This window comes from Ahaetulla prasina, chromosome 1 (assembly GCF_028640845.1).
Source record: "Ahaetulla prasina isolate Xishuangbanna chromosome 1, ASM2864084v1, whole genome shotgun sequence".
In the NCBI taxonomy this organism is placed as follows: Eukaryota; Metazoa; Chordata; class Lepidosauria; order Squamata; family Colubridae; genus Ahaetulla; species Ahaetulla prasina.
In genome coordinates, this window is record NC_080539.1 from 260,194,964 (window position 1) to 260,222,598 (window position 27,635).

The following is a 27,635-nucleotide window of genomic DNA, read 5'->3' on the forward strand; positions in this document are numbered from 1 at the left end:
TTTCTATAAAACACTGAATTTATCAACCACACCGGGTGTGCTGGCACAACAGACTAGACCAAGGCCATCTGGAGAGATCAAAAAACTCAAAATGGTGGTTGTGAAAGAATTGAAGCCTCATACCTTTTGAATGCCCCTCCAATATACTTGTCTTGGCACATGCAACCATAATCAGTATCTTAATTTTATATATACCTTTCCCCGCAAATACTGTTGTGCTACACACCAATATAGTTTAAAGTTTTCACATGAAAACAGGCTAAGCCAATCAGTCTGATTAAGAGTAGATGCATCACATTACTTGCTATTGCATAGAGCCCTTTAAGCCAGTGGTTCTCAACCTTTATAGTGCTGTGACCCCTTTAATACAATTCCCCACAATGTGGTGACCCCCAACCATAAAATTATTTTCGTTTTGAATTTATTGCGCCTGAAGCCATATTGGCTAGCGATCGGAACTGCTTGCGATTGCCTTGAGGATGGAGGCATTAAAGCGGAGACTCCTCCCGTATTAAGTTTATGGCACCTGAAGCCAGATTAGGCTAGTGATTGGGAGTGATTGCAGCAGGCTTGAGAGGGAGACATCAGAGCAAAGATTTCTCTCTTTTAATTCATTGCGCCTGAAGCTGAATTCGGCTAGCAATTTGAAGAGCCTGCAGCTGGCTTGTGGAATCAACCATTGGAGCGCGATTCTTCGACTCGCAAGTATACTTCCCATATTTCTGAGGTCTTAGGCGACCCCTGGCAAATCGTCATTCAACCCCCAACGGGGTCCTGACCCACAGGTTGAGAACCGCTGCTTTAAGCAAGGTCCCAGGCTCACTTATGAGTAACATTCCACAGCAACCACTATTCTGAGTGGGTTCAAATGGTACAGATATTCCGCCAGACAACAATAAATATCCCATGGAAATCTCAAAAGACAGAATTTGGAGCAATTGCCTTATGTTACAGAACGAGATTTTGATTGAATTTTAGAAAAAAAATATTGCTGAAATAGTTCAGCAATGGAACTGTTTATTAGCAAGGTGGTGAGTTTCTAGTGAGTTTCAGTATCTAGTGAATGGAAGGCATCTGTCGTTGATGTTGTAACTGGAGCTCCTACACTATGTAGACAGATAGTAAGGTAGTCCTCATTTAGCAACTGCAGTTAGGATAGTATGTTTGCAACCAGTCCTTGCATTTACAACCTTTGTGGGTCTGTAAAGCAAAGGAAAGCTGAGAAAAGATCATAAAGACAGTCATGGTTTCACTTAACAATTAATGCTTAATGACAAGATTGCTGGTCTCAATTGTAGTCACTAAAGAATGACATTTGTAATTCAAATTGGAAATGTATAATATCCCAGGTTTGTACCACATAAGCATGGGACCTTGTTTACATGGTCAGTTATGACAAGGGGGGAAGGAATTAAGATGGCAGCACATGCATTTTCAATAATGTCACTCATTGTCTAGATACTCTGTGGCAAACACACCCAGAGATTCTCCTAAATTAAAGATCTGAAAAAAATATCAGATATCCAATCTAGAGCACCAATGTTGCTGAAAGTTTGCAAAATCATTCTTCATACGTATAAACTTACTCAGAGGTTTGCTACTTTCCCATTTCTTTCCTGCCCAGTTTTCCTTAGGTTCCCCTTTTTTACCTTCTTTAAATCAGTTTAACAAATGCATCTTTCCTTGTTGTTTTTTAAACAGCTGATATAATGGTTATATAACAGAAGCCATGCTTTTGAGCTCTGCTCAAGGGTTGTGAAAACAGAACAATTCATTATTAACAGGAGTTCTCCAACATATGTAAATACCTGTACACACAACAGACCTAGTTAAAGGAAATGAATAACAATTTAGTCTATTTAGGAAAGGGTCCCCCTCCCCAAGATACCGTCCCCAGAAAAAGGATTAAGCTGCTACAGTCCACTATGTGTTCCTGCTCCAGATATAAACCTTAACATATGCAGAAGACCCAAACTACTGCAAACTGAAAGGGAACAAGAAAAGGGGAACCCGAAAAGGTTACATTTGTGATTATGACAAAGAAAGCGATGAAAAGCTAGAAAAAGCTGCTTTGTTCGTATAGGGAGTCAAGTTTTAGCGACCAAATTAACCTACAAGCCAGCCCTCGGAAGATCAAAGCTAAATGACAGCCGCCTACAGGATGCACTAAAAGAATATGACACCAAGTTGTCTATCCAGCCCTCTTTGGAAAATATTTCTTTAGAAGATCAGCACGCCCCCCCACATTGCGCATCGCGCAGGGCAGCCCCACTCCCCTGGGTTTCCAACGTCTTCACCTTTCCCCACACGTTTTATTTTTCCGCGAGTAATTTATGCAAAAGGCTGCCGCTGCTTACAGAATTCAAGAGGGGGCGGGCGTCTTTTCCAGGTGACAAGCCCCTCTGTCATCACCCGTCACTTTCCCTTTTGTTCGAGAAATGAGATGGGAGGAGGGGGAGAGGGGCAAACAACCCACGACTCATCGAAGGTTTTGTTCAGTTTTGAGGAACCAGAGCCTCGTGCAACCTTTTTTCCCAGAGACCTTTTGCCCCACCCAGGCTTCGGTGGGCTAACTTGTATAAAGGAAGTGTGAACAATCGGATCTGGATTCGGATTCCTTTCTCTCAAGGACTCTTAATACGGAGCCAAATTAGGAACCCCGAATCCCGGGGACACGCGCCCCGAGTAACTCGCGGTCAGGGAGCTGCACTCGCCTCGGCCAGTCGCAGTTTGGGGCAGATGAATTAGGTTGCCAAAGCGAAGCCCCGAACCGAGCGGCCCGCGCCGGCCTGACGGGCTTCGCCAAAGCTCGGGTTTATTTAAAGGGCTGGAGAGGAGGGAGCAGGGCGGATTGATTTTTAATGGATTTCTTTCGGTCTCTCAAAACTCTACTAAACATTCCTTGTTTATCCGTGTATCCCTCCGCTTCGAACCTTGCGAGGGATATGTAACCGTATTGGCAATGTTCTTCCGCCTCCCAGAGAGGTGTCGGGACTGCAGAGGCGATGCTTGGCTGGTACCTCTCTTCGGCCCCTCGAGTTAAAACAGTACACTAAGGTAAGAATCTCTGTGGCGATGTATTCCTCCGCTCTCGCAAAAGAGATCCTCTTCCAGTCTGGAGTGTTCCTCCGCCTTCTCGGAGCGCACAAGCAGGAGGCGTTTCTTATGGCCGTGCGAGGAAACCAGGGGGCCTAGAGGAAAGACAAAAGGTTTTTGCGCACAGCAGGATTTCGCCCGCGCGGGTCTGCTGGAGGTGACAGGCTCTCCTCGCAGAAGACTCGCAACGTACCGCGGCCCCGTTGTAGCGCTGCGGGGTCGTTCTGTGCGGCCTCGGGGACTTCTTCTCGCGGACGCGGCGGATGGATCTCTAGGTAGCGTTGGCCGAGATAATTCGCCCTTCGGTGCCGCCATCTTGGATTTTAATCCGCCATTTTTCCCCCTTGGAATTATTTTTATTATTATTTTTTATGATTAATTTTTTTCCGCCTCTGGTTGGGAGTCTCCGCCTGGACTACAGAGGCTTTGGATTCGGGGGCCGCGGGGGGGGGCGAGCAGGACGGCGGGGCCCGGTGGCAATTGGGAGGTGAGTGCTTCGCGTGGACGAAAGGAGGGGGGGAGCTGCAACTGGCACACGAGCAAGGGCCCCACTCCTTCCGGGGAGGGGGCGGGAGGGAGAAGCGAGGCCAGCTGGGTTGGGTCTGTCCGGGCCTGGCCCGAGGACACAGGCGGTTTTTTTGAGGGGGGGGGCTGCTTCTCGTAGCTGAGGAAAAAGGGGGTCCCCTCGCAGAGAAAATGTGGGGAGAACCTTTATCTCCCGTGGGGCTCGGCCTAGGAGAGGTCTGTTGGTTCTCCCCGGAGAGAAGGACAATGCGATAGGGAGTAGGGCTGAGGGGAGGACCGGCCGAGGTGAGAGAGCGGCGGGTGGGTGGGAGGAAGAAAGAGCCAGGCGATGCTCGGCAGAGCTCCGAGGGAAGGAACCGGGCCTTCCTCGCAGGGCCGGCGGGGGCGCCTGTCAGGCTGAAAGAGGCAGAGGTAGCCCGTCGGTATCGGGAGAAGCCTTGGCAAGTTGGCGACCCTGACTCGCCGCACCCCCTTGTGGGCTTCCATATGCGGGCGGCTGCTTTGGGCCGTTTCCTGCGCTCGCGTCTCCAAGGAGCTGGAAGGACTTGGGGCTGAGCTCCCTCGGGGTTAGGCCTCGGGGGGAGGGGGGCTTATTAGCTTTAGCGCGTCCCCTTGGGGGCAGAGATCTTCGGATGGGCTCTTCCCGGAAGAGCGGAGCCTGGGAACCTGCCGTTGCTAGGAAAAGGGCTGGAGGAGGGTAGCCGTTCCTGGGCCACTCGCGACCGAGGCTCCCGCACATCCGCTTGGGATTTAGTAGCTATGACAGCTGACATTCCTGCGCTCCTGTGGCATTTCAGAGAGACGGGCCTGGGCGAGGTTCGTAAGCCCGATTCTCCGGGAGGTTCGTAAGCCCGATTCTTGTTCTGTGGGGTCGTTATTTCTCTTAACGTTTCAGAGAGGTTTGGGTTGTCGTGCCCGAGGCAGAAGCAGACCTGACTGGACCGGGTAGGGGTTGACTGTTGGAGGAGCTCGCCGCCCTCGGCCGCTGAGAAAAGGCAGAGGCGGCCTGTAGGGGGCACTGGAGATTTAGAAAAGAGTCTCTATAAAGTACCAGGGACTTCTATCCACCGTCCCGATCAAGCAATGAGAGAAGTAGTTCATGCTATTCCTTGTCAACGATTTTTCAATAAAGGTAGTCCTCCATTTACAACAGTAGTTCATTTAGTGACCGTATGAAGTTACAGCGGCACTGAAAAAAGTGACTGACAACAATTTTTCACACCTATGACCGTTGCAGCATCCCTATGGTCACGTGATTTGCATTCAGGTGCGTGACAACTGGTTCATATTTGTGACGGTTGCCCCAGGGTCATGTGATAATCCTTTGCGATTTTCTGATGAGCAAAGTCAATGGGGAAGTCAGATTCGCTAACAACCGTGTTACTAATTTAACAACTTCAGTAGTTCGCTTAACAAATGTTGCAAGAAAAGTCATAAAATGGAGCAAAGCTCACTCAACAAATTTCTCACTTAGCAACCTAAAGTTTGGTCTCAATTGTAGTCATAAGTCAAGAACTACCCGTACTGGGGTGCATTTGAAGGGGGTATTCCCAGTGTTGTTGAATGAAACTCTCACTAGCTGGGAAGATAATTCTTAGGGAAAGAAAAAATGCAACAGTCCCTTTTGATTATTGTGAATTTGAATCCTATAATTTTGGTTCTGAACATTTTTTCCTAAAAATGTTTGTTTCAAAGAATATGACTATACTTGCTAACACAATTAGAGGTGGAACATCAGCAAGGTAGCTTGTTTACTGAGAAGAAAAATGTCTTTGTTGTCTAGCAGTTTGATTAAAGTTGATAATTTACTGTGCTATAGTGTGAAATAGAAATAGATACAGAGATATATTATTGTATCACAAAGTGGTCTGGAAAATAGTTATTTTTAGACAATATTTTAGGGCACTTGACATTACTCAAAAGCTTGCTGGTATACTTAGAGGAGAAGGCATAAAATATTGAATAAGCATTTCTTAAAGACTTGTTGCCCAAATATTGCTGATATTTCCCTGCAGGGTATAGCTACAAGCAGACTCAGAACTGTATTATAACTGAGGATGTGTTTTCAGTCAATGTAGGATACAAATATTACACTTGTAGATCTAATCCAGTATTCGCTATTCTGGAGCCTACACATAAGAAACACAGAAAAATGCAGTCCTAAAACATCTGAAGGCACCAGTTACGGAAGATAAACTTAATCTGTGCTTTGCAGCAGGAGAGAGAGGGGGGGGGGAGAAAGAGATGATCCTTGGATTACTTTTCAATATACAGTATTAGTACAGTATGAAAAATGTACCCCAACTATAAAAAGTTTGAAAATCATTGCTATAAATGGAGCTATATTTCATTCTTCCAAAATAAGGGCAAAGGTAGCCTGTGAAGTCATAAAGTTGTGTGATGACTGGATTGTCAGGCTAACACTGCAGATTTAGCATGGTAGCTTCACCATTTTCACATTAGATAAAATTTGACTAAAATGCTTGTTCTTCAGCTTTTCTTTATATGAATAGTTGCGTGTCAGAAGATTAAAAATATATGAATCCCACCTGTTGTCTAAAGTGATTTGTCCAAACAGATATACTGTAGTTTTAAATTTCTTTGTGCGGAATAAGTCAAAAGGTTCTAGGAAAAGTAAAACTAGCCTTTTATTGTGGATGTATAAACTTTGGAGCTGTGTAGAATTTGAAAAGTTTAGTTGAAGACATCTCACAAAATTTGAATTTTACTTGGATAGCTTCTATTTATTTACAAATTTATCGGCTTCATGGGTGGTAGCATAATCATGAAATTTAAAATATCTGCACTTTTTAAGATGTCCATGCTAACTTAACTTTTTCTTTTTGAATCTTAGTTCCAAATGCATACTTTTTGTTCATATTAAATTAGGTTGTTTAATGGATGTTGTTTTTTTGTATTTAAATAAAGTATCTTATAAAAACAATGCTAGCCATTGAAAAAACAATCTGTGTGCAACATTAATATTCAACTTGGTTGTAAAATTTTATGTAAGCTATAAGCTCGCTACATTCAAGCTAGATAGTAAACAAAGAGATGGGGGAGTCACTGATATTGTGTGTGTGCATTAATAACAGTTTTACTAAACAAAGAAAAATTATACCGGTACCTATTTTTTCTATTTTTTCTTCTTTCTCCTTTGTCAAATAGGTACAAACCAAATTGTTATTAATGATTTGATATAGATAGATAGCATTATACTTGAGTTTCACAATGTATTATATGTATTTTTCTTTGTTTTAATTTCTCAGTGATATAAATGGCTGTAGTTTCCAGTATTCTATTTTTTAAATGTTTCTTTTATTTCATAGCCTATGAAAATTATATTAAATGTATTAATGTTGTTAGGCTGATATATTTTGCATTTTAGGTAGATCTTAAGATAGTTTATTCTCTTTTGAAAATGTGACCTACTTTTGAATTTCAGCCATTAAGAAAGGCATTTGTTGGAAAGATTCTTTTTTATGTATCTAACTTGGAAATGCAATAAGAATTTTTAGATTTGGAGTGGGTTTTTGTTATTCTTTTTGTTTTGTTTGTAATCTGCAATTATTTAAAAATATTTCATGTATATTGATTAACAGGGTATCATGAAATTATGATAGTGTACAATGGGGCACTATCTTTACCAGGAGTGGTACTAATATTACAGAATAAGTAAGCTTTTAGATTCTCTATAATGTTTAATTAGTTAACATTAAATAAATAGTTCTGGCAGTTATGTTAACAATGCATGATATGCTGACAGACCCTTGCTGTATTTTAAGTTTAGCAAATTAGGCAAGTCCAACCTATTATCTATCTTCATATTTCCCTAAGGCTTTCATTGTTACATTGTTAGTTAATTCCATTGTGGTTCAAAGGCTTGTGAGTTTACAAGTCCTCTCTTTTCTGCCAACCTCTTTGTTCTTTATACATTCTTTAGAGAAATTATACATGTAGTAGATGTGGTAATAATGACTGTTTATATCAAACTTTTTCTATATCAGATTGGTATTCCTTGTGAGTATGCTGGCACAATATACTAATGGTGAACGATGTTACAAAGACCAGAATTTCCATTGCTGAGCTATGCGATTGTAAAACTTGACTTCACATGACTTCAGTTAGCAATAGCAAATCCAGTTGCTGTCGTTAACCAAATCACACCTGGTCATTAGGCTAGGACCCATTCCAATCCGAACATTTCTGGCTTGGTCCCCCCAGTCCAGAGCCTTGAGAAGATAAGGAACTGCCTTTCCTTACCTGCCTATCTCCCCCCCCCATTTCTACATTTTAGGACATCCTGTACTCTGTCCTGTGGCTCTATGCTTCACTGCCCTTTGCCATCTTCCTGCTCCCACTGCCAATGGGATGTGGCCAACCTGGCATTTTGCAAGGCAGCTGCTGGCTGTGCCAGGCCTTCTTCCCAAGGCGATGTGCTCCCTTGTCCAATTCAAAGCCTCACACGAGGCCATATATAATTTGGACAAAGGTGCATGCAACTTTGGGAATATAGTTTTTAATACAATAAATAGTGGCTCAAAGTGTTCAGTAAAGACATAATACAGTACACTGTTTGAGGTAATGTCTGTTTAACCAGGGAACCTTTTTTTATTAATAGCCTTGGATGAAGGTGAGATCACATACCAATATTGCAAGATTATGCATAGTTCTAAAGGATTATCTTAATACTGTATATGTTATAGAAAACATCTTAATTTAACTGATCTAGATTTTTGTTTCTTTGACTTAAATCAATCTTTTGTTTGTTAAAATGTTACAGTAAGCAAAGTAACTAAATTGAATAATTGATTATTGTAGGATCTGGATGGAGAGGAACAGGCTTGACTCAGTCTTGACAAGACTAAGTGGTTGTGGTTTTTTGATTCCCACCCATCCCCCCACCCCGATCAGGGATGTTTTAACCATTGGATGGATTAGATTATACGTCACTATTTGAGACTGGTACAGACTGGGTAATCCTCCTGGATTTGCAGCTACTGCTCAATAGTAGGTGGCTGCCTGACCAAGATGGGTTTTTTGTGACGCTAATTTGCAGTCATGGTTTCCATTCCTGGATGATAATATATTATTTAAAGTTTATAACAGAAGTTAAATTTATATGGGACAGAAATATTATTCAAATTTTTTAAAAAGTATGATCCAGTTGGATATAGCAGATGAAGATGCTGGACTAGAAGCTAGGAAACCATCTATTTATATACTCTTGTGTCTGTTTGTAACCTTCATTTGGTGAAATTATTGAATCAAATAACTTAAATGATCTAATGTACAGAATGCTAGGACCTGTGACTCCCATAGGAATGAAATTTGGGGAAGTTGTGGCTGCTTCAGTGCCATTGCGCCTTCCAAGTATATTTTCTGTAGGTTGCGTGATGTAGGGAAGATGGTAAGGCCATATCCCTGCTTTTCTTTCTCACATTCTTCTGCCCCCTGCATCTAATTAGCTGGCAGCAAGGCCCAATAGGCAAGCAGCAGTTGGTTGGTTTAGAATGGAAGCTGAAATTTGAAAACTCTTAAGAGTGGTGGACAGCAAAGGAAGGACAAAGGAGTAACTTGGATGCTTGCTGGTGAGGTAGGGTTTGGGGGATGCAAGTGGTTGACATGGGAACTTCCTGACTCCCATAGGATTGAAATTTGACAAAATCATAGCCACTTCACAGGTCAGTCTACTACGGTCACATGATCTTTATTTCCAACATTTTTGCCAGCTTCCTACAAGGAAAGTTAGTGGGGAAGCTGGCAGGAAATAGCAAGTTTAAATAAGGAAATATTCCTGAAACAATGATTGAATGGGTCATGGGTTAGTGAGTTCTAATCTTGCCTTAGGCATGGAAGACATATGGGTGACTTTGTGCCAGTCACTTTCTCTCAGTCTTAGGCAATGGCAAACCACTTGTAAAAAGGTTGCCAAGAAAACTGGTCTTGTATGCATGGTCTGTGTAGCTGCCACAAGTAGAAACAGAAGAAGAAAGCATATTAGTAGCCCACAAAACATTGTCTGTGGAAATATATTCCAGTGAAATAAATGAGATTCTGATGTTAATATGAGCACATATAGTGGTATGAAAGTTTTCAAGTTTCATGCATACTTGTAATCTGTCCCACATGTAGCCTATATCACCATAACCAAGCTGTCTTTCCCCCTCATCACAACCCAGTTTAAATCCTATATCCATAATATAAATCTTTATATCTGGAGAAGTGAGCTGCATTTATATTAAATACAAATTAAATAAATAAAATCATATGCCTTTTAATAAATATGTTAGTCAGAAAAGGTACTCCTAGACTTATGATTTTTGCTACCGTAGACCAATAGAATAGAATAGAATAGAATAGAATAGAATAGAATAGAATAGAATAGAATAGAATAGAATTGAATAGAATTTTTATTGGCCAAGTGTGATTGGACACACAAGGAATTTGTCTTGGTGCATATGCTCTCAGTGTACATAAAAGAAAAGATACGTTCATCAAGGTACAACATTTACAACACAATTGATGGTCAATATATCAATATAAATCATCAGGATTGCCAGCAATCCTGATGGGTTTTCCCAAAAAAATATCTTAATAGCAATGGTCAGTGCAACACACATGTTTAATACAATTCTTTCATTTATATCTCATACTTTTATTACACTTGTTTTGTATAAGACTATTATTTTGTTTAATTCCAAATCTGAATGGTCACACAAGCTGAACCGTTTGTCCTTATATTCCCCCATTTGTTTCTGTTAAGGTTTCAATATATATATCCACCAGTAGAGTAATGTATTATAACACTTGTAATACTATAATAAATAAAAGCTGACAATGACATGAATATATTTTATTCATTTAAAATAGAACCAATTCTTCCACGAATTGCTAATTCTGATGCTTATTTGTGTCAGGATCTTAAGCAACTGTTTAAAAGTGATTTTTTTCAAGAATGATTAGCATAGCATTTTTATTAACAATTCATTGAGAAGAAAGGGCTGGGTTACAAGAATTCCAAAAACTGTACTATGTATATCTTATAATCAATTATCCTCATGTTTGTTAGGACAGAGATTTGATGTTTTTTTGCTAGACACAAATATGTAGCTTTTTAAAAAAACATTTTCCATCAATAAATCAGCAAACAAGTATGATATTTGTGACCCATTTGTTTAATTGGATTCTCTTTATCTAGTTTTAGAACTTGTGCGGCAAACATGACAATTTAGGTCATGCTTATGCAGAAATATTAAAAATTCAAAAAGGTTCATAAACTTTTAAACGGAACTGTATATGGGTGATAGTAAGACAGAAGAGTTATTAGACTATTTGGAGCCACCAGGTCAGATGAACAAGAATTGGTTCCAGCTACACTTTTAAGGTGCATAGGTTCCTACATTACATATTACAAATAAATGTAAATATAAAGTCATGATTAATTTGAATGTTTACAATAAAATATTGAGAATATTAATAAGAACACAGAGAAGGATAAATTATGAATATGGGATAACCATGCTGTAATAATATCAAGAGCAGAACTTGGGAACAACAGGGCATGGAAGAAAAGGAAAGAAGTGAAAGAAATTAGCATGTAGGTACTTAGGAAAGAAAGTATATATTGTGTATAAAAGATATTAGAAGGTAATTTCCCAATAAATAGATGGAAAATCTAAAGGAATGCTAATAGGAATATTATACAGATTAGTTTGATAGTGCTGAATTGAACAGTGGAATTAAAATAGGTGCTAGAAAAAAATACAGTCTAAGAAAACCTAAATCTTGCAGGCAGTTCACAATATGGGTAGCCCTCTATTAATGACTGGTCATTTTACATCAGTTTGAAGTTATGATAGCTACAGGAGAGGTGTCCCAGCCATTGTAAATGTCACGCTCCTCATATTATATGACCGCATTTCAGGCAGGTCAGCTTTATGATCCGCTATGGCATTTCTGTCACATGATCACGATTTGGGGGGAAGTATTTGCCAGTTTCTGGCAAAAAACACTCATTCAGATGAATGGGTTTGCTTAACAACCATGGTGTTTGCTTAACGACCACAGCATTTGCTTTAATGAGTACCACAAAAAAGCTGGAAATCTACTTCCAGTCATGTGGGTGACTCAGCTTATCATGGTAACAACTTACAACCATAATTTTGGACTCAATTACTCTTCTAAGTACAACCGAACCAAAACGTGGAATATTTTGTTTGTTCCAGGTTTCACCAAGGACATAATATTTAGGAGAATTATAGGTGACTAAGGCAAAGCTGGTGCACCTTGCTCCCTTTTCTCTTTTTTTGCATGGCCTATAAATCAGCCTGCCTCCTAATCTTCATAACTAAGGGGAGATAAGTGGAAAGAAGGTATTAGAAAAACTAGGAGGTGGGCTGGATTTAGTTTTGGTTTTCTTTAATTTCTTTAGTTTGCCTTTTCTGTATATTGTAAGAAATTTCCAAAGTGTTTAAAATCCTTCATATAAAATACTAGAATAATGTTTGTGTGGAACACATTATGGTATTAATGTCATAATGACATTAATATAGTGGATTTATACCAGGGCAGATGTTCAGTAGAGATATTTATAAATTATTCTATTAAATTGTACTATATTTGTTTTTATTCTTTGTTCAGAAAACACATAGTATTTCCAGAGGCCTTTCCTCATTCCCAATTGAATTCCATGTTTTAAAAAGTGACATTTTAAAAGGATTTTATAGCATTTACAACTTTAAACATTTTTATATTGGAACTATATTGTTTGTGTAGTGGAGAAATAATGACATAGTTTAGTCACAGTGCTGAGCGTTTAACATGAAAGAAATATGATTTCATGCCTCTTTTCCCAGAAGACCTGGACCTATATATCCTAGCTTCATCTCCTGCCTTGGTATATGGCTTACAAGTTCTAGTTATGTTACCTGTCTTCTAAGGAATGTATTCTAGATACCTTTCTTCTTGTCCATGGTACTATATCTAGGAAGGTAGGAATCTTATACTCCATATTACATCCTGGCAATTTAAAAGGGAAAAATATAATACATGTTTTGTATTCTCACTTCCTGTGCTTATGGCATTAAGGCATTTGTCAGCCCTTTCCTTCCATTTTGTTTTTGGGACTAGACCAGAGGTAGTCAACCTTTTTATACCTACCGCCCACTTTTGTATCTCTGTTAGTAGTAAAATTTTCTAACCGCCCACCGGTTCCACAGTAATGGTGATTTATAAAGTAGGTTTATGGCGGGTGGGGGGTGCCAGCTACCAGCTCTTCTTGTCTGTTACAGCTGGGCTATTCTGATTTCTGGGCTATTCTGGGATGAGGCTCTTTTGTTTGCAGTCGCACTATAGTGCCATTTAGTTTCACTTACATAACGTGAACTAAACTTATGTGTGGTTGATACAAATAGTATATTTTCAGAAATTTTAATTTGTCAGAGGGAATTTTATGAAAATCTAATGAAAATGTTTTTAAATAATGCTATGAAATTTTTTAAAAAAATCAATTAAATTTTAAAAAAAGGAAAGTGCTTCAGTTTCGGATAAAACCCCTACTGCCCACCATAAAAGCTGGAATGCCCACTAGTAGGCGGTAGGGACCAGGTTGACTGGACTAGACCAATCACGGAAGAGATAAAATTTATCAATTATTTTTATCAAAAAAGAAAACCATTATAAATCATAGCAGAAAAGGGAAGTCAGAACAGTGTTAACACTCTATCATTAAAACTCAACCTGTCACTATTTTGATATAAATCTAGGTTACTGGGACAGGTGTAAACAAATTCTCAGAGGACATGATTAATCTCATAAGTGCTGCGTAAATGGGAGGGACATTTTCCTCTTCTCCTTTCTTTGTCAGTTAAAGACTGGAAGTTGTCATTTGCTGTTTTTCATACTATTTTGTTGCCAAATCTTGAAGATTGGTACAAGTGCTAAGTGAAAGTATTGTAGTAAATTCTAATGGAACTAATGTAGCTCTTGTCTAATCTAGAATCATACATTTACTTTCAAGTTGATACTTTAGAATTGTTTTACAGCTAGTTTAGGTTTTGTAGGAGGGGAGTCATGTTGGTGGCAAAAAAAAGTCAGGAGTCTGCACCTTTGTCAACTGACAGTTTTTGTTACAAGACATAAGCTTTTGTGAGCTATATTTCACTTCATCGGATGCACTAGCTAGACTGTAGGATGAAAATATAGATGTGATGTGGGGGAAAAGGAGGGGAAATAGATTGGTTATGCAATTGCCAGTTATATACTTATAATTGGAAAAATATTATAAATATCAATTAATAGTAGAAATGCATTCAAACACATTGTGTTTGTTGAGACCACCTAAGATTCCCTGAAGTGTTTTGATGGATGTAAGTTCAACAGTATCTTGCTTGATGGTGCTGTTAAGTCCACTTTTACAAAACAGTCATTTTGTGATATTCTATAATGTAATTTGCTCAGATATTATTTAGTTTTGTGGCCTAATGTCAAACATATGTACATCAATTCTTTTATACAAAGTTTGTCTTATATGTTCTATGTAGAACTTAGATGGACATTGCTGGCAAATTATGATAAATACCACATTGGAGGAAGAACACAAGAAGGTACTTGTATTTGTATATGGGGCAAAGTAGACGTGGTTTCAGGGTTTGATTCCCATATTGTCATAGTTGTCCTGCTATTGCTTGTTGCTTTGAGAATCTGTTTCAGGTTCAGTGATTGGCAGTATGCAAATATTGGCTTGCCAAACAGTATTTAAGAAAATGTGGTGTTATTGTATAGCATGGGTATAGCTCCGTGATGACGAACCTATAGCACACGTGCCACAGGTGGCACACGTAGCCGTATCAGTGGGCACGCCGGCTCAGCTCCAGCGCGCATGCCAGCCAGCTGAGTTTTGGACCTTCTGGGGCCACCAGAAGTAGGAAAACAGGCTGTTTCCTGCCTCTGGAGGGCCTGCAGGGGGGTGGGGAAGGCCTGTTTTTCTTTCTCACCTGGCTCCAGATCCTCTCTATGCATCTAGGGAGGGCAAAAACAGCCTTCCCCAGGCCCTCTGGAGGCCCGAAACCTCCCATTTCCCAACTTCCGGTTGGATAGGAAGTGATGTTTTTTGCTGTCCCCAGCCTCCAGAGACTCCTAGAGCGGCTCTGGAGACTGGGGACAACAAAAAATGTCACTTCCTGTCCAACCGGAAGTTGGGAAATGGGACGTTTCGGGCCTATGAAGGGCCTCCGAGGGGGTGCGGAAGGCTGTTTTTGTCCTCCCCAGATGCATAGAGAGGACCTGGAGCCAGGAGAAAGAAAAACGGGCCAACCAGAAGCGGGGGGGGGGTGTTGCATGTGCAGGGCAGGGGTGTGGGCATGCATGTCCGCACATCTTCTCCCCACCCACCCCATCCTGGCACACGATGGCAAAAAGGTTAGCCATCACTGGTATAGCTGGTCAATAGATGCATTTGAGTGGCTTAAATTTCAGGTGACAACTAGAGGTTTTGTTTCTATGGTCTATCTTTTAATTGGTACTCCATTTATCTGGTTAAATTGCTTTGCCTATTGATCTCATTGGATGAGTAACTTCAGGGCCTCTGTGGCTCAGACTGGTAAGACAGTCTGTTATTAACACAGCTGCTTGCAATTACTGCAGGTTCTAGTCCCACCAGGCCCAAGGTTGACTCAGCCTTCCATCCTTTATAAGGTAGGTAAAATGAGGACCCAGATTGTTGGTGGCAATAAGTTAACTTTGTATATAATATACAAATGGATGAAGACTATTGCTAACATAGTGTAAGCCGCCCTGAGTCTTCGGAGAAGGGTGGGATATAAATGCAAATTTAAAAAAAAGTCTCCTGAATGACTGATTTAATCCCATCAGATTAATGTATCAATCAAATGGGTCAGAAAATATATGGTTGTAGCATGAGGTCATTAAATGAATCTGACTTCCCCCTTGACTGTGCTCATTAAAAGCCAGTTGGGAAGGTTACAAATGGTGATCACATGACCCTGGGAGAGTGCAGCTGTTATAAATAGATGCTAGTTGCCTGAATTTTGATCACATGATCCAAATGTAGGATTATGGGGATGCTGCAACAGTTTGAAAATCAGTCACAAATAGCTTTTTTCAGTGCCATTGTAACTTTGAACAATCACTAAACTAATGTTCGTAAATTGAGAACTACCTATACAAAATATGATTAAAACTATGTATTATTTTTATATAAAAATAAACAGTTTGTTTATGTTTGTCCATTCTTTTTCTGTTAGGAAACTGGACTACCATTAATTTCCAAAAGCCTTTGGAAGAAGGACTAAATGCAACGGGGGCAAATTGTCTGTGGGAATGAAGTGGTTGGGAGAATCCAAGAACATGGTGGTGAATGGCCGGAGAAATGGAAGCAGGTTATCTAATGATCACCATCAAAATCAGTCCAAATTACAGCATTCTGGAAAGGAAAATCCAAAGACTGGCAAAAATGGAGTTGAGAGACGGTCCAGCAGATGTATGTATATGTTAATGTGCTAGGATGTTCTCAAATTACCATATTTGTTAATTTTATAAAGGCTGTATTTGCCAAGAATATTTTCTTACTTGTATTTATTTACAAATTTTCTCATTTATATATGATGACACAGTAATGTGCACAAATAATTTATACTTTTTAAATAAATTGAAGTCCCAATGAAAGCTTAAGTGTGAGCCTTATAGTCTTCCTTTCAATGTTAAAAAATGTTGCTAATGCATAATTTGCAGCGGTAAAGAATTCAGTTTTCCACGTATTTATAATTTGTCCCAGAAAATATCACTAGAACACAATCTACAGTCACAATATTCAGGGGAGTGTATGTTTACAGAAGCAGTTTTAAAGACCTACTCATAATTGTTTACGTAATGAAAAATAGCATTTTTCATTTTGTGAGAAAGTTTATCTAATTTGAGGCACACGAATGTGTTTAAAAAGTTTAATTACCGTACTTTTTGGAGTATAAGACGCTGTGGACTATAAGACACCCCGGACTATAAGATGCACCTACCATTTTTGGTGAGGAAAAAAAAAAAGAAATCTGCCTCTGCCTCTGCCTCCCAGCAATTTTGCCTCCTTACAGCAAACAGCCTGCTTTACTTTCATTTTCGTTTTCAGCATAGCTTGACTAGCACAAGAAAAAAAAATTGCTCCCAGTAATTTACCTCCTTGCAGCAAGCAGCAGAGGCCAGTGCAGCAATAGCCAGTGGCAATCCCTGCAGCCTGAAACAGCTGAGAGTGGGAGGACAATGCAATGAACAATCAACTTGTGCTAATTAGCTTGTGCTGAAGCTGAAATGGGCTGTTTCTTCTTGCTGCTTGCTATTGGTAAATTGCTGGGAGGTAATTTGCTGGGGTAAATTGCTGGGAGGCAGAGGCCAAAGGGTGAGGCCAGTGGGTGGGCAGGGCTACATTCAGTGTATAAAATGCACCCAAATTTTCACCCCCTTTTAGGGGGGGAAAAGTGCATCTTATACTCCAAAAAATACAGTAATTTCATTTTCATGTAGATACTGGATCTGAGTTAAAGTGATAGAACATTAGTTTAAAAGAAACAACCTGAAGATTTAAAGGCAAGCTTAATTTGAGTTTCCATTGCTGAACATATGAGGGTAATTTCTTCTGGGTTTTGGTTGGTTTAAATGTTGCCATTTATTTATTATAATCTGTTTCACATGGGGAAACAAGTTTACATGCTTTACTATTTTTAATGGTCATAAAGATTCACATGGCTTATATGGCTTCATTTTTCAGAGCAACTCCAAGTAAGATATTCTTGCTGTCACATCATACTTCATATGTCATTATACAACTAGGCCAAGACCAAAATTGCACTACTGAAGTCAGTACTAATTTAATAATCCAGCAGAGGTACATAACTTTCTACTTATAACAATCACTTCTCCTTTCCTTTTGTAACTGGAGAACTTCTGAGTAGGATAGAAGACTTGGATTTGCTTTAGGTTTTTGGACATAGAATATGGTTTTATCTTGAAATCAAGCATGCAATGAAAAGGATTTGTTTTACTCTAAATGTCAACATGTTAAAACTGAATAACAAATTATTCATTGGCAGATTGGGCTTGCATCATTTTTCTTTTATATTTTATATGAAATCATGACTCCTTTATTATATGGTTTCTGAATGGACCAACTGCAAATCAATCACTTTGTACCATTACACCTAATTTTAAGGAATACCTGCAGGCTGCACTAAAAATGCTGGTTGTCTATATGTGATAAAAATTTAAAATCAGAGAGTGGTTATTTTTATTTAATGTTTGAGGGATAAAATGAAAGACCTGTGAATATCAGAATAGAGAGGATTTGCTAGGAAGCAGTGTTAGTATTTCACAAAAGTAAAAATATACAAGTTCAGACCACTGTCAGATAAAATATGGTATAAATAAGCTAAATTACTTTTTTTTCTAATGAAAATAATTCATCTGAGATGCCGTACGACCTACATTGTAAAGTACTCTCATTAATTCATACAAAAGATGACAATTAATCATCTTTTGTCTCTATGATATATGCATTGTTCATTCCCTGAACATTTCCTATGGGGCCTTACTTGAAAATCTGTTCCGTCATTCAGTAACTTTTGTCGTCACAAATATCCTGGTGAAAATGGATCTTCTGCATAAATAAAGCATTGTACCCACCACCAGACCAACACATACTTGGGATAAGCTTCTGCATTATTCTCAAGATTCCTGCTTTTTTTCTTGTTCCCTATACAAGGAGAAAGATCGATACAATTCAGTGTTCAGTATCAGCTAATCATCTGTTTTGATTTATGCAGGTAGTGGTGGTTCGGGATTTGAGGGCCAAAGTCGCTACGTGCCTTCTTCTGGAATGTCTGCCAAGGAGCTATGTGAGAATGATGACCTAGCAACTAGTTTGGTTCTTGATCCATATTTAGGCTTTCAAACACATAAAATGAACACTAGGTAATTGTTTTATTATTGAGCAAACATAAAGCCTTATTTGTTTTAGTTAAATCTATGTGGATCTGACAAATTTAAAGTGCAAAAAAAAAAAAAAACCAGAGCACTGGGAATTAGGTATTTAATTAAGGAAAATTTGACTGCTTTAATTCAGATTTATTTTTTGTGTTCATTAAGATGTTCTTCATAAGCCCTCAAGCTGTATTTGTGAAAGGCAACCTGCATCAAATATTTCAAGATACTAGATTTGTTTCCTTCTTCCTATTTTCTGGACTATCCTGGCAACCAAGTAATCTTCATTGGGTTTTCCTGAAGTTATTTGTTTTGCTTTTTAAGGATTTTTTTATTACTCCATTTTATGTGTGTTACAATGCCCCAAAAAATGAGATTGGATACTATATAGACCAGTACATAATAGTTAATGAATGAATTACAATAACATGAAAGTATTTTAATTAGCATTGTGTAATGGCTGCTTTATTTTATTATATAAGTAGGCAAATTATTTAAAACAACTAATACAGAGAAGATGATAGATTTACCAGTTGTGTTTTTGAAAGAATCCTGTCTTATTAGAAGTCACATTCTTTTAAGTTTTCTTCTATTCCTAGTATTACTACTATTCCTTAGACTCCATATTTTATTATTTATTTATTATTTATTTATTTTATTAGATTTTTATACCGCCCTTCTCCCGAAGGACTCAGGGCGGTGTACAGCCAAATTATAAAACCACACAATATACAAATTAAAACAGAAACTTAAAACCAAGCATATTACATAAATGGCCGAAAATTAAAACAATCAATTTAAAACCCTAAAATTCATAAATAGCCCCAATTAAAATTTAGTAAACTTTTAAGCCAGTCCCGCTTGAATAAATAAATGCGTTTTCAGCTCACGGCGAAAGGTCCGAAGGTCAGGCAATTGGCGTAAACCAGGGGGAAGTTCGTTCCAAAGAGTAGGAGCTCCGACAGAGAAGGCCCTTCCCCTGGGGGCCGCCAGCCGACATTGCTTGGTGGACGGCACCCTGAGAAGACCCTCTCTGTGTGAGCGTACGGGTCGGTGGGAGGCATAAGGTAACAGCAGCCGGTCCCGTAAGTACCCGGGCCCTAAGCCATGGAGTGCTTTAAAGGTGGTAACCAAGATCTTAAAGCGCATCCGAAAGACCACAGGAAGCCAGTGCAGACTGCGCAGGAGTGGTGTTACATGGGAGCAACGTGTGGCTCCCTCTATTACCCGCGCAGCTGCATTCTGAACTAGCTGAAGCCCCCGGGTGCACTTCAAGGGCAGCCCCATGTAGAGAGCATTGCAATAATCCAAACGAGAAGTGACAAGAGCGTGAGTGACCATGCATAAGGCATCCCGGTCAAGGAAGGGGCGCAACTGGCGGACCAAGCGTACTTGGTAAAAAGCCCTCCTGGAGACGGCCGCCAAATGATCTTCAAACGACAGCCGTCCATCCAGGAGGACACCCAAGTTGCGCACCCTTTCCATTGGGGCCAATGACTCGCCCCCAACAGTCAGCTGTGGTTGCAGCTTACTGTACCGGGGTGCCGGCATCTACAGCCACTCCATCTTGGAGGGATTGAGCTTGAGTCTGTTGAGTCTGTTTCTCCCCATCCAGACCCGTACGGCTTCCAAGCATCGGGACAGCACTTCGACAGCTTCGTTGGGGTGGCCCGGGGTGGAAAAGTACAGCTGCGTGTCATCAGCGTACAGATGGTAACTCACCCCAAAGCCACTGATGACCTCACCCAGCGGTTTCATATAGATGTTGAACAGGAGAGGCACCCCACAAGTAAGGCGCCTCGCGGTTGATCTCTGCCCCCCTGTCAACACCGTCTGCGACCGGTCAGAGAGATAGGAGGAGAACCACCGATAAACGGTGCCTCCCACTCCCAAACTCTCCAACCAGTGCAGCAAGATACCATGGTCGATGGTATCAAAAGCCACTGAGAGATCTAATAGGACCAGGGCAGAGGAACAACCCCTATCCCTGGCCCTCCAGAGGTCGTTCACCAGAGGTCATCCACCATAATAGAGCTTTTACATACAAGATACAAGAAACATACTTTACATACAAGAAATATAATTAAGCCTCTCTCATTTTTAAACAGGTCATTAAACCTAGATTACACAAGACAATATGTATCAATTCTATTACATCAATAAAAAAACCAACTGACAAATAGAAGGAAACATGTATTTGTAATCCCAAATTGTAAATCTGAGTAACTGTCTTTCCAACATTGAACAATGTTCTTCTTCGCTATCCTCAATGCTTGCTAAATCTATAGTTCTTTACATAGCAGTATTCTACAGGTTTGGTATATAACTTAATATATTTAATATACTGGGATGTATGAGGAAGGCAATATGGGATTCAGGATTATTCAGTTGTTTATTGGGCCTTCTCAGTTTGAACTGATACAAGCTCTACTGCCTACTTTTTTGGTACAGGTGGTCCTCAGTTCACAGCCATTCATTTAGCTAAGGATCAAGGATATCAGAGTTCAAAGTTTCACCAGCACTGAGGAAAGTGACTTACAACTGGTCCTCACACTATGATTGTTCCAGCATAATCACGCGAACGAATTTGGCTTCTTGTCAGCCGGCATATATTTACAAAGTATACATGACTTTCTCCACCAGCTTTTGAAAGCAAAGTCAGTGGGAAAAGCCAAATTCACTTAATAGTGATTCACTTAACAATTGTGTGATTCACTTAACAGATATGGCAAAAGTCATAAAATCGAGCACAACTCACTTAACAACTGCCTTGCTTAGAAATGAAAATTCTTGTCTCATTTGACATGTCGAGCACTATCCATGTCTTATTAAAATGACATTTTGATATTCTTATACTTCGATTACCAACAAATTTTAGAGGTTATCTGAAGCTGAAAATTAAAAAAGATTGTCATAACAGATACGTTTAAGTGTCATGATACTTGGCCTGAAGTAATTAACAGATGTGCTTTTCCCAGGCTATGATCTGTTCTCTAATCAGTTGAAAATGATCTAAATCCTATTCTCCATCCATGAGAGTTCAGAATTGTTCAGTCAACACTCTCTCAACCACTTGTGCCAACAGTGCAAATTTGACAACTATAGCTATCAGAACAAGCGTATCTAATGATACTTCATTAAAGAGCATACAGAGCACTGCCTTCTTCAAATTAGGTATCGCCTCCCATCCATGGGAAGAGTATTGGTTGTGGTGATGTTGATAATTGACTAGATCTCCCTCAACTGATCCAGTCAGTATCAACCAAGAGGAAAACTATATCAAAAGAACATGCGGTGGTCTGAATTTGTCTTAATACTGGTATCTCCTTCTCAAGGAACACAAAATGAAGTTGATTGAACAATACAGGACAAGCAAATTGCTAGCCTCCCCCATTTGGCTTTTTCTGAATTTCTGATTTGGCAACAGGAGTTCTTGCTTCAGCACTGATGTAACTTTGCTAAAATGACAAACAGGCACTTAGCCCAACTTTCTGGCCTAAATTGCAGGTAATCCTCAATTAACTATGGCAATTGGGATTGGAATTTCCATCACTAAGCAACATGGTTGTAAGGCCTGATATCACATGATTGCGTAGCAACAGCAACGCTGGCACTCCTGATTATCATCACCAGAACTTCATTTCATCATCGTTTTCTTTCCCATTGACTTCACTTACTGGAAAGTTGCAAATAGTGTTCATCTGACTGTAGAATGCCACAACATAATTGAGAGGTGGGCCCAAACCCCCAGATCTCAGTTGCGACCATGGGTATGTTGTGACAGCTGAAACTTCAAGGACCAGTCGTAAGTAGCACTTGTTCAACATTATCATAAGTTCAAACAGTCACTGAATGAGCAGCCATTAAGCAAGCACCACCTGTATGACCATTCATTCACCATCTCCTTCTACAGATAATTGAAAAGCAAAGCAAAATATGCCTTAGTCCTGCATTGCTGAGTAATATTTGTACAATAGCTTCAAATAATTGTTTAATGTTATATTTATTGTTTTACTGTTTTAATCTTTTATATTGTTTTATCATGTAAGCTACCTGAATCATGTGACAGCAAAATGGGCAACATACAAATTTAATAAATAAATGAGCGAAGCCATATTTACAGAGGCCAATGCAAAAAAAAAAAAAAGGATAATTAGCCCACACCATCGCAAGAAAAATACAGGTTTCTTAATTAAAATTATATCAAAATATTCTCTGTGTTGTTCATTAAATTGTGTAATAAGAATATAATTTCAGCATTCAGAATCTAGAAAAAATGATACTGTTGCTAAAAGATCAAAATTATATTGTTTTACCTCATTAATACAGATAGTCCTTGACATAGTCATTTCTTCTGAAATTATAGTGGCAATTGGTCCTCGTACTTAACCATTGGAATGATTCCCATGGTCACATGGACAAATTTGGGTGCTTGAGAAAGTCATGTATTGATGTATTGATGATAGTTACAGTATATTGGGAACATATGATCACAATTTGTGACCTTCCCTGCCAGCTTCCAAAAAGCATAACCAAGGAGGAAACCCACATTCACTTAACAACCACACAAGTCACTTAACAACTTCAGTGATTCACTTAACCATGGCAAAAAACTGTAAAACTGGGTGTGACTTATTTAACAACCATCTTGCTTAGAAATGGAAATTCTAGTCGCAATTGTGATAGTAAACCAAGAATCACCTCTATATCAGATTTTCTCTGAAAGCTTGTATCCTACCTATTCCTATGAAAAAGAGCTCATGAAGCAAAGAAAATAAAGTTAATAAGCAGTGCATAAGAATATTGAAAAGAACTAAAAATATCCAAATTAAAGTTTTGACTAAATTCCTTAGACATTTTTAACATACCACCTAACTGTAAAATTCAGAGTTCAACACATCTTGCTACAGCATTGCATAAAGTGAGTGCAATATAGAAGACCGAGTCTTGGGATTAACTGCATTAATGAAATCAGGAGATAAATAATTCTCACATAACTGGAACATGTAAATAGGAACATATGGGAGAAAACGATGCTCAACGTATCAAAAGAGAGGAATCTGTCATTTGAGGAAAATCTTCATTATTTATTGCATGTAATTGGCTGTAGGAAGGATCTTGGAGACAGGAGCCTCAGCCTACCAACCGTCATGCAAAAGGTACCTCCACCCATAGAAGGAAAACAAGCGTCTTGGAAGAAACCCTCTCTAGTTTTGTGGAAAGTAAAAGTAAAGGAGGGGAGAAGTGCTTTCAGGCTTGTAAGAAACTGTTACATTAAATGCAGTGTTAGTAATTCATGGATTGTGCTTCTTGTTTGAACTACCTTGAAGGTTAACACTACCTATGTAAAACAAACCTTATATGTGTTTTTTAAAAGCTTTATTTGATTAGTATTTCTCTCATGCAAATGAAATAGCAGATACGTCATCACTGAGATAACAAAAACTGTTCTGTATTTCAGATGTGACTTACCTCATGTTTTTTACAGGGCTATTGATATTTCCTTGTCATTATTAAAAGTTTCTCCTACTCCAGTAACTATAATTATTCCTCTTTTAATCATTTGTGTAAAACCTATTGCAACAATATTCATTTCTACTTTTGGTCCTATTGTAATTTAGTTTCTCTGAATATATAAAGTGCAACCTGATTGAAGTTCTATCTTGGGTTTTTTTCCTTTTTTTGCCTGAGGTTTCGACCAATCAAAGGAAGACAAGAGGAACTGAAGGAGGTGATTGAGCGTTTTAAAAAAGATGAGCACTTGGAAAAAGCCTTCAAGTCCTTGACGTCAGGTGACTGGGCCCGGCACTATTTTCTTAACAAGAACAAAATGCAGGAAAGGTTGTTCAAAGAACATGTAGGTGTATTTATACTTAATCCAAGTTCAGTTTGTAGGATATTGTGGATGTTAAACTGGTAGAAAAAAAAAATGTCTGTTTCTATCTTTAGCAAATGCCCAGAGTCACTTGGAGTTGGATGATATACAGATTTGATAATTTAATAAATACTATGTAAGATTTTTAAAAATTAACTAGCTGGATGAAAATTAACAGCAGAAAAAGGGAAAGGACTGAGATAGTAGAAAGCTTCAAAGAAAAGGAAAAAACAGGATGTTATCAGAGGCAGCTGGAATCAAATGAAGGAAATTGCTTGCTCTTTATAGTGAAATGCTGTGTCTTGTGAAAAGTTTGTGCAAATATAAATTACTTAATCATGATAAAGAAATAATTGGAATTATGTCCCCTATGAACATTTATTGAAATGACTTTAAACCGATGCTTTAGAATACAGCTTTCCTTAGTGAGTGGTATATAGGAAGTGAATAAATATAAGTTTGAAGACTAAATATAAGGAATAAGCCAGAAACCCTTCCTGAGGGATATATGCTTAATGGTTTTATCAAGAGATGCAAAATTTAAATATTAAATAGCTAAAAAAATTAGCGTCCTATTTTTATTGTTTTTTAAAAAATATAATTTACATCTCATCTTTGCAGAATATTACACATTGAGGAAATTAGGGCTTCATACATTGAAAGTCTGTCTTTTGGAAAAAGGTGTGTTATTTTAAAAGGAATTCTTAGTTCAGTACTCTAAAGCCTTAAATACTGTTGAATACCTTGATAGTGCTGTGTCTCAGATAATTGTCAGACATTTGAGAATTGGAAAGTAATACATTCAAAAACTAACTTTCTTCCCTGGCTGGAGAATGCTGGAACTCCTGGTGATGTGATTTAATACACAACATGATAATTCATGTGGCTGGAAGTCTGTGTAAGATATAATTATTTTTTCCCTCCCCTTTTTCACATAAAAGTGATTTTGAAAGCTCAAATTTGATACTGTATGTTATATAAAATACATACTAATTTATATTTACTCTGAGGTTCTGTGAAGCATATCAGTGAGGTGTTAGCCTCATTGCAAGTGTAGCATCGATTCAGTGCAATTTGGCAGCACATAGCACATAGCAGATTTTTTTTTAATAATTTTTTTCCTGCTGCAGGTATTTATTTATTTACGAATGTTTGCAACTGACAGTGGATTTGAAATATTGCCATGCAATCGATATTCATCAGAGCAAAATGGAGCCAAAATAGTTGCAACAAAAGAGTGGTAAGTATTGGAAAAATAATTGTTGCTAAGCCAGATTTTTGAAGTGATAAAATTGTGAGAGAGAGATAGTTTAAAATGTGATAAATAAAATAAAAACAACCTTTTTGGTGTCAGGGAGGCCTTTTTAAAATGCCCTTCTGAGCTTTTATCTGTTTTTCATTATTTTTGCTTTTCCCAGTTTGCTGCTGCTTTAACATTTTCTTTCAGTTGAAAGGATTTCCTCCTAGATTGATTGTCAGATATTCACCCACCTTAGAACTTGGGCAGTGCCAAAATTAAATTGAACAAACAAGTAAATAAAATCTGTTGAACCACTTGTATAACCTCTGCAACCTGAATTACTATTGAATTTAGCAAATTCAAGACCTAATTACTACTAGCAATTGGAGTTTTTAAAAAACATTTCAGTAAGAAAGCCAACATTCTACCAAAAAAGGTCTGGTTGGGGCGGACAGAATTTATCCTTAATTAAACTTTTGAATTATGGAAATAAATTTATACAAAGTAATTTATTTCTTTGTTTACTAGGAAACGAAATGACAAGATAGAGTTATTAGTAGGTTGTATTGCCGAACTCTCTGAACTAGAAGAGAATATGCTGCTCAGACATGGAGAAAATGATTTCAGTGTCATGTATTCAACACGGAAAAACTGTGCTCAGTTGTGGCTTGGTCCAGCTGCTTTCATTAATCATGGTAAGCAGGCATTTTTAAAAAAATAAGTTGAATTTGCAAGTCCTTCTTAATGTATTTTTATTTATACCCTAATTTAATCAGAATGATCTAAAATAATAATCCTATTTGAAATGGAGTTAGAATTATTTATTAATTATTTCAAATTTTGCTATTATGCCTGTTTCAGTTAAGTTGTGCAATAGATTATAAAACTTGTATAAAACCTTACTTTAGGTATCTGTAATTATTCATGTTTCAGGTCTTATCAACAGTTAATTGATTTTATCTTTTGGACCTTTTTCAGATTGCAGACCCAACTGTAAGGTAGGTGTGCAATGTTTTACATAATCAGATTTTAAAAATGAAATTACATTAAAAATAACTTTTTAAAAATTTAAAATAAATTTTAATTGTTCATCCTCTACAGTTTGTTTCAACTGGCCGGGATACAGCATGCGTGAAAGCTTTGCGAGATATTGAACCTGGGGAGGAAATTTCTTGCTATTATGGAGACGGCTTTTTTGGAGAAAACAATGAATTTTGTGAATGCTACACATGTGAAAGGTGAAATGGAATGTACAGTTTGTAATCTTAAGGCAACATGTAGCACCTCCTCCTATAGTTAGTAGTATTGATTGATATTATTTGGTGCATTTATCGAGTACCCAATTCCATTAAGTCTGAAAGCTTACATCAAAGTTCAATAAAAATGTAAGAAAAGCCATTAAAAATGTGAAAGAATAGGTCTAACTATAAAGGTCATACAGAATCAGTCCAAACCAAAGGCAAATTGGAATAAAATTTTAAATCTCACATCAAATTGGTGATTAACTTCTCCTAGCACTTCCTTAGAAGTGTTAAACAACAAAGGGAAGAACATTGGAAAGATTAAGAGTTTAAGTGTTCTCTCATTGATTCTGCAATGGTTGTAGATGCAAGAACCAATTGTAAATTTACTTTTCCAGCACCATTTTAATTTCAGATGGTCACTAAGCAGGATGGTCATTAAGTGAAGACCGCCTGTAATGTATAATATGCTGAAAGAAAGAAAGCTTTAAGCTTTAAGCTTTAAACAAGAGACTGCTTAACTCACATCAAAAGTTTTTAGACAATCTAGGAAAAGTCTCAAGAAACACAATAGGTTTTTAACTCATTGCGATGGTTAATTGATATGATAATCTGCCTCACATATAATTTACATCTACATAACCAGTTTGTCTTACTCTCCCTTCCCTCACCC

General features: G+C 38.4%; 1 protein-coding gene across 7 annotated transcripts in view; it reads left to right on the forward strand.

Moving 5' to 3' along the window:
* The first annotated feature begins 2,922 nt into the window (after positions 1-2,922).
* The window catches only part of KMT5B (lysine methyltransferase 5B), a 31,608-nt gene continuing 6,895 nt past the window's right edge, over positions 2,923-27,635 (forward strand). The window contains exons 1-8 of one of the 7 annotated variants that reach the window (XM_058156591.1): positions 2,923-3,057; positions 15,888-16,123; positions 18,450-18,597; positions 24,298-24,463; positions 25,612-25,721; positions 26,250-26,416; positions 26,700-26,719; positions 26,823-26,959. In XM_058156591.1, the coding sequence (XP_058012574.1) occupies positions 15,964-16,123; positions 18,450-18,597; positions 24,298-24,463; positions 25,612-25,721; positions 26,250-26,416; positions 26,700-26,719; positions 26,823-26,959 (908 nt within the window). In that variant the 5' untranslated portion in view covers positions 2,923-3,057; positions 15,888-15,963. The other 6 variants (XM_058156606.1, XM_058156614.1, XM_058156596.1 and 3 more) reach the window with 6 other exon arrangements.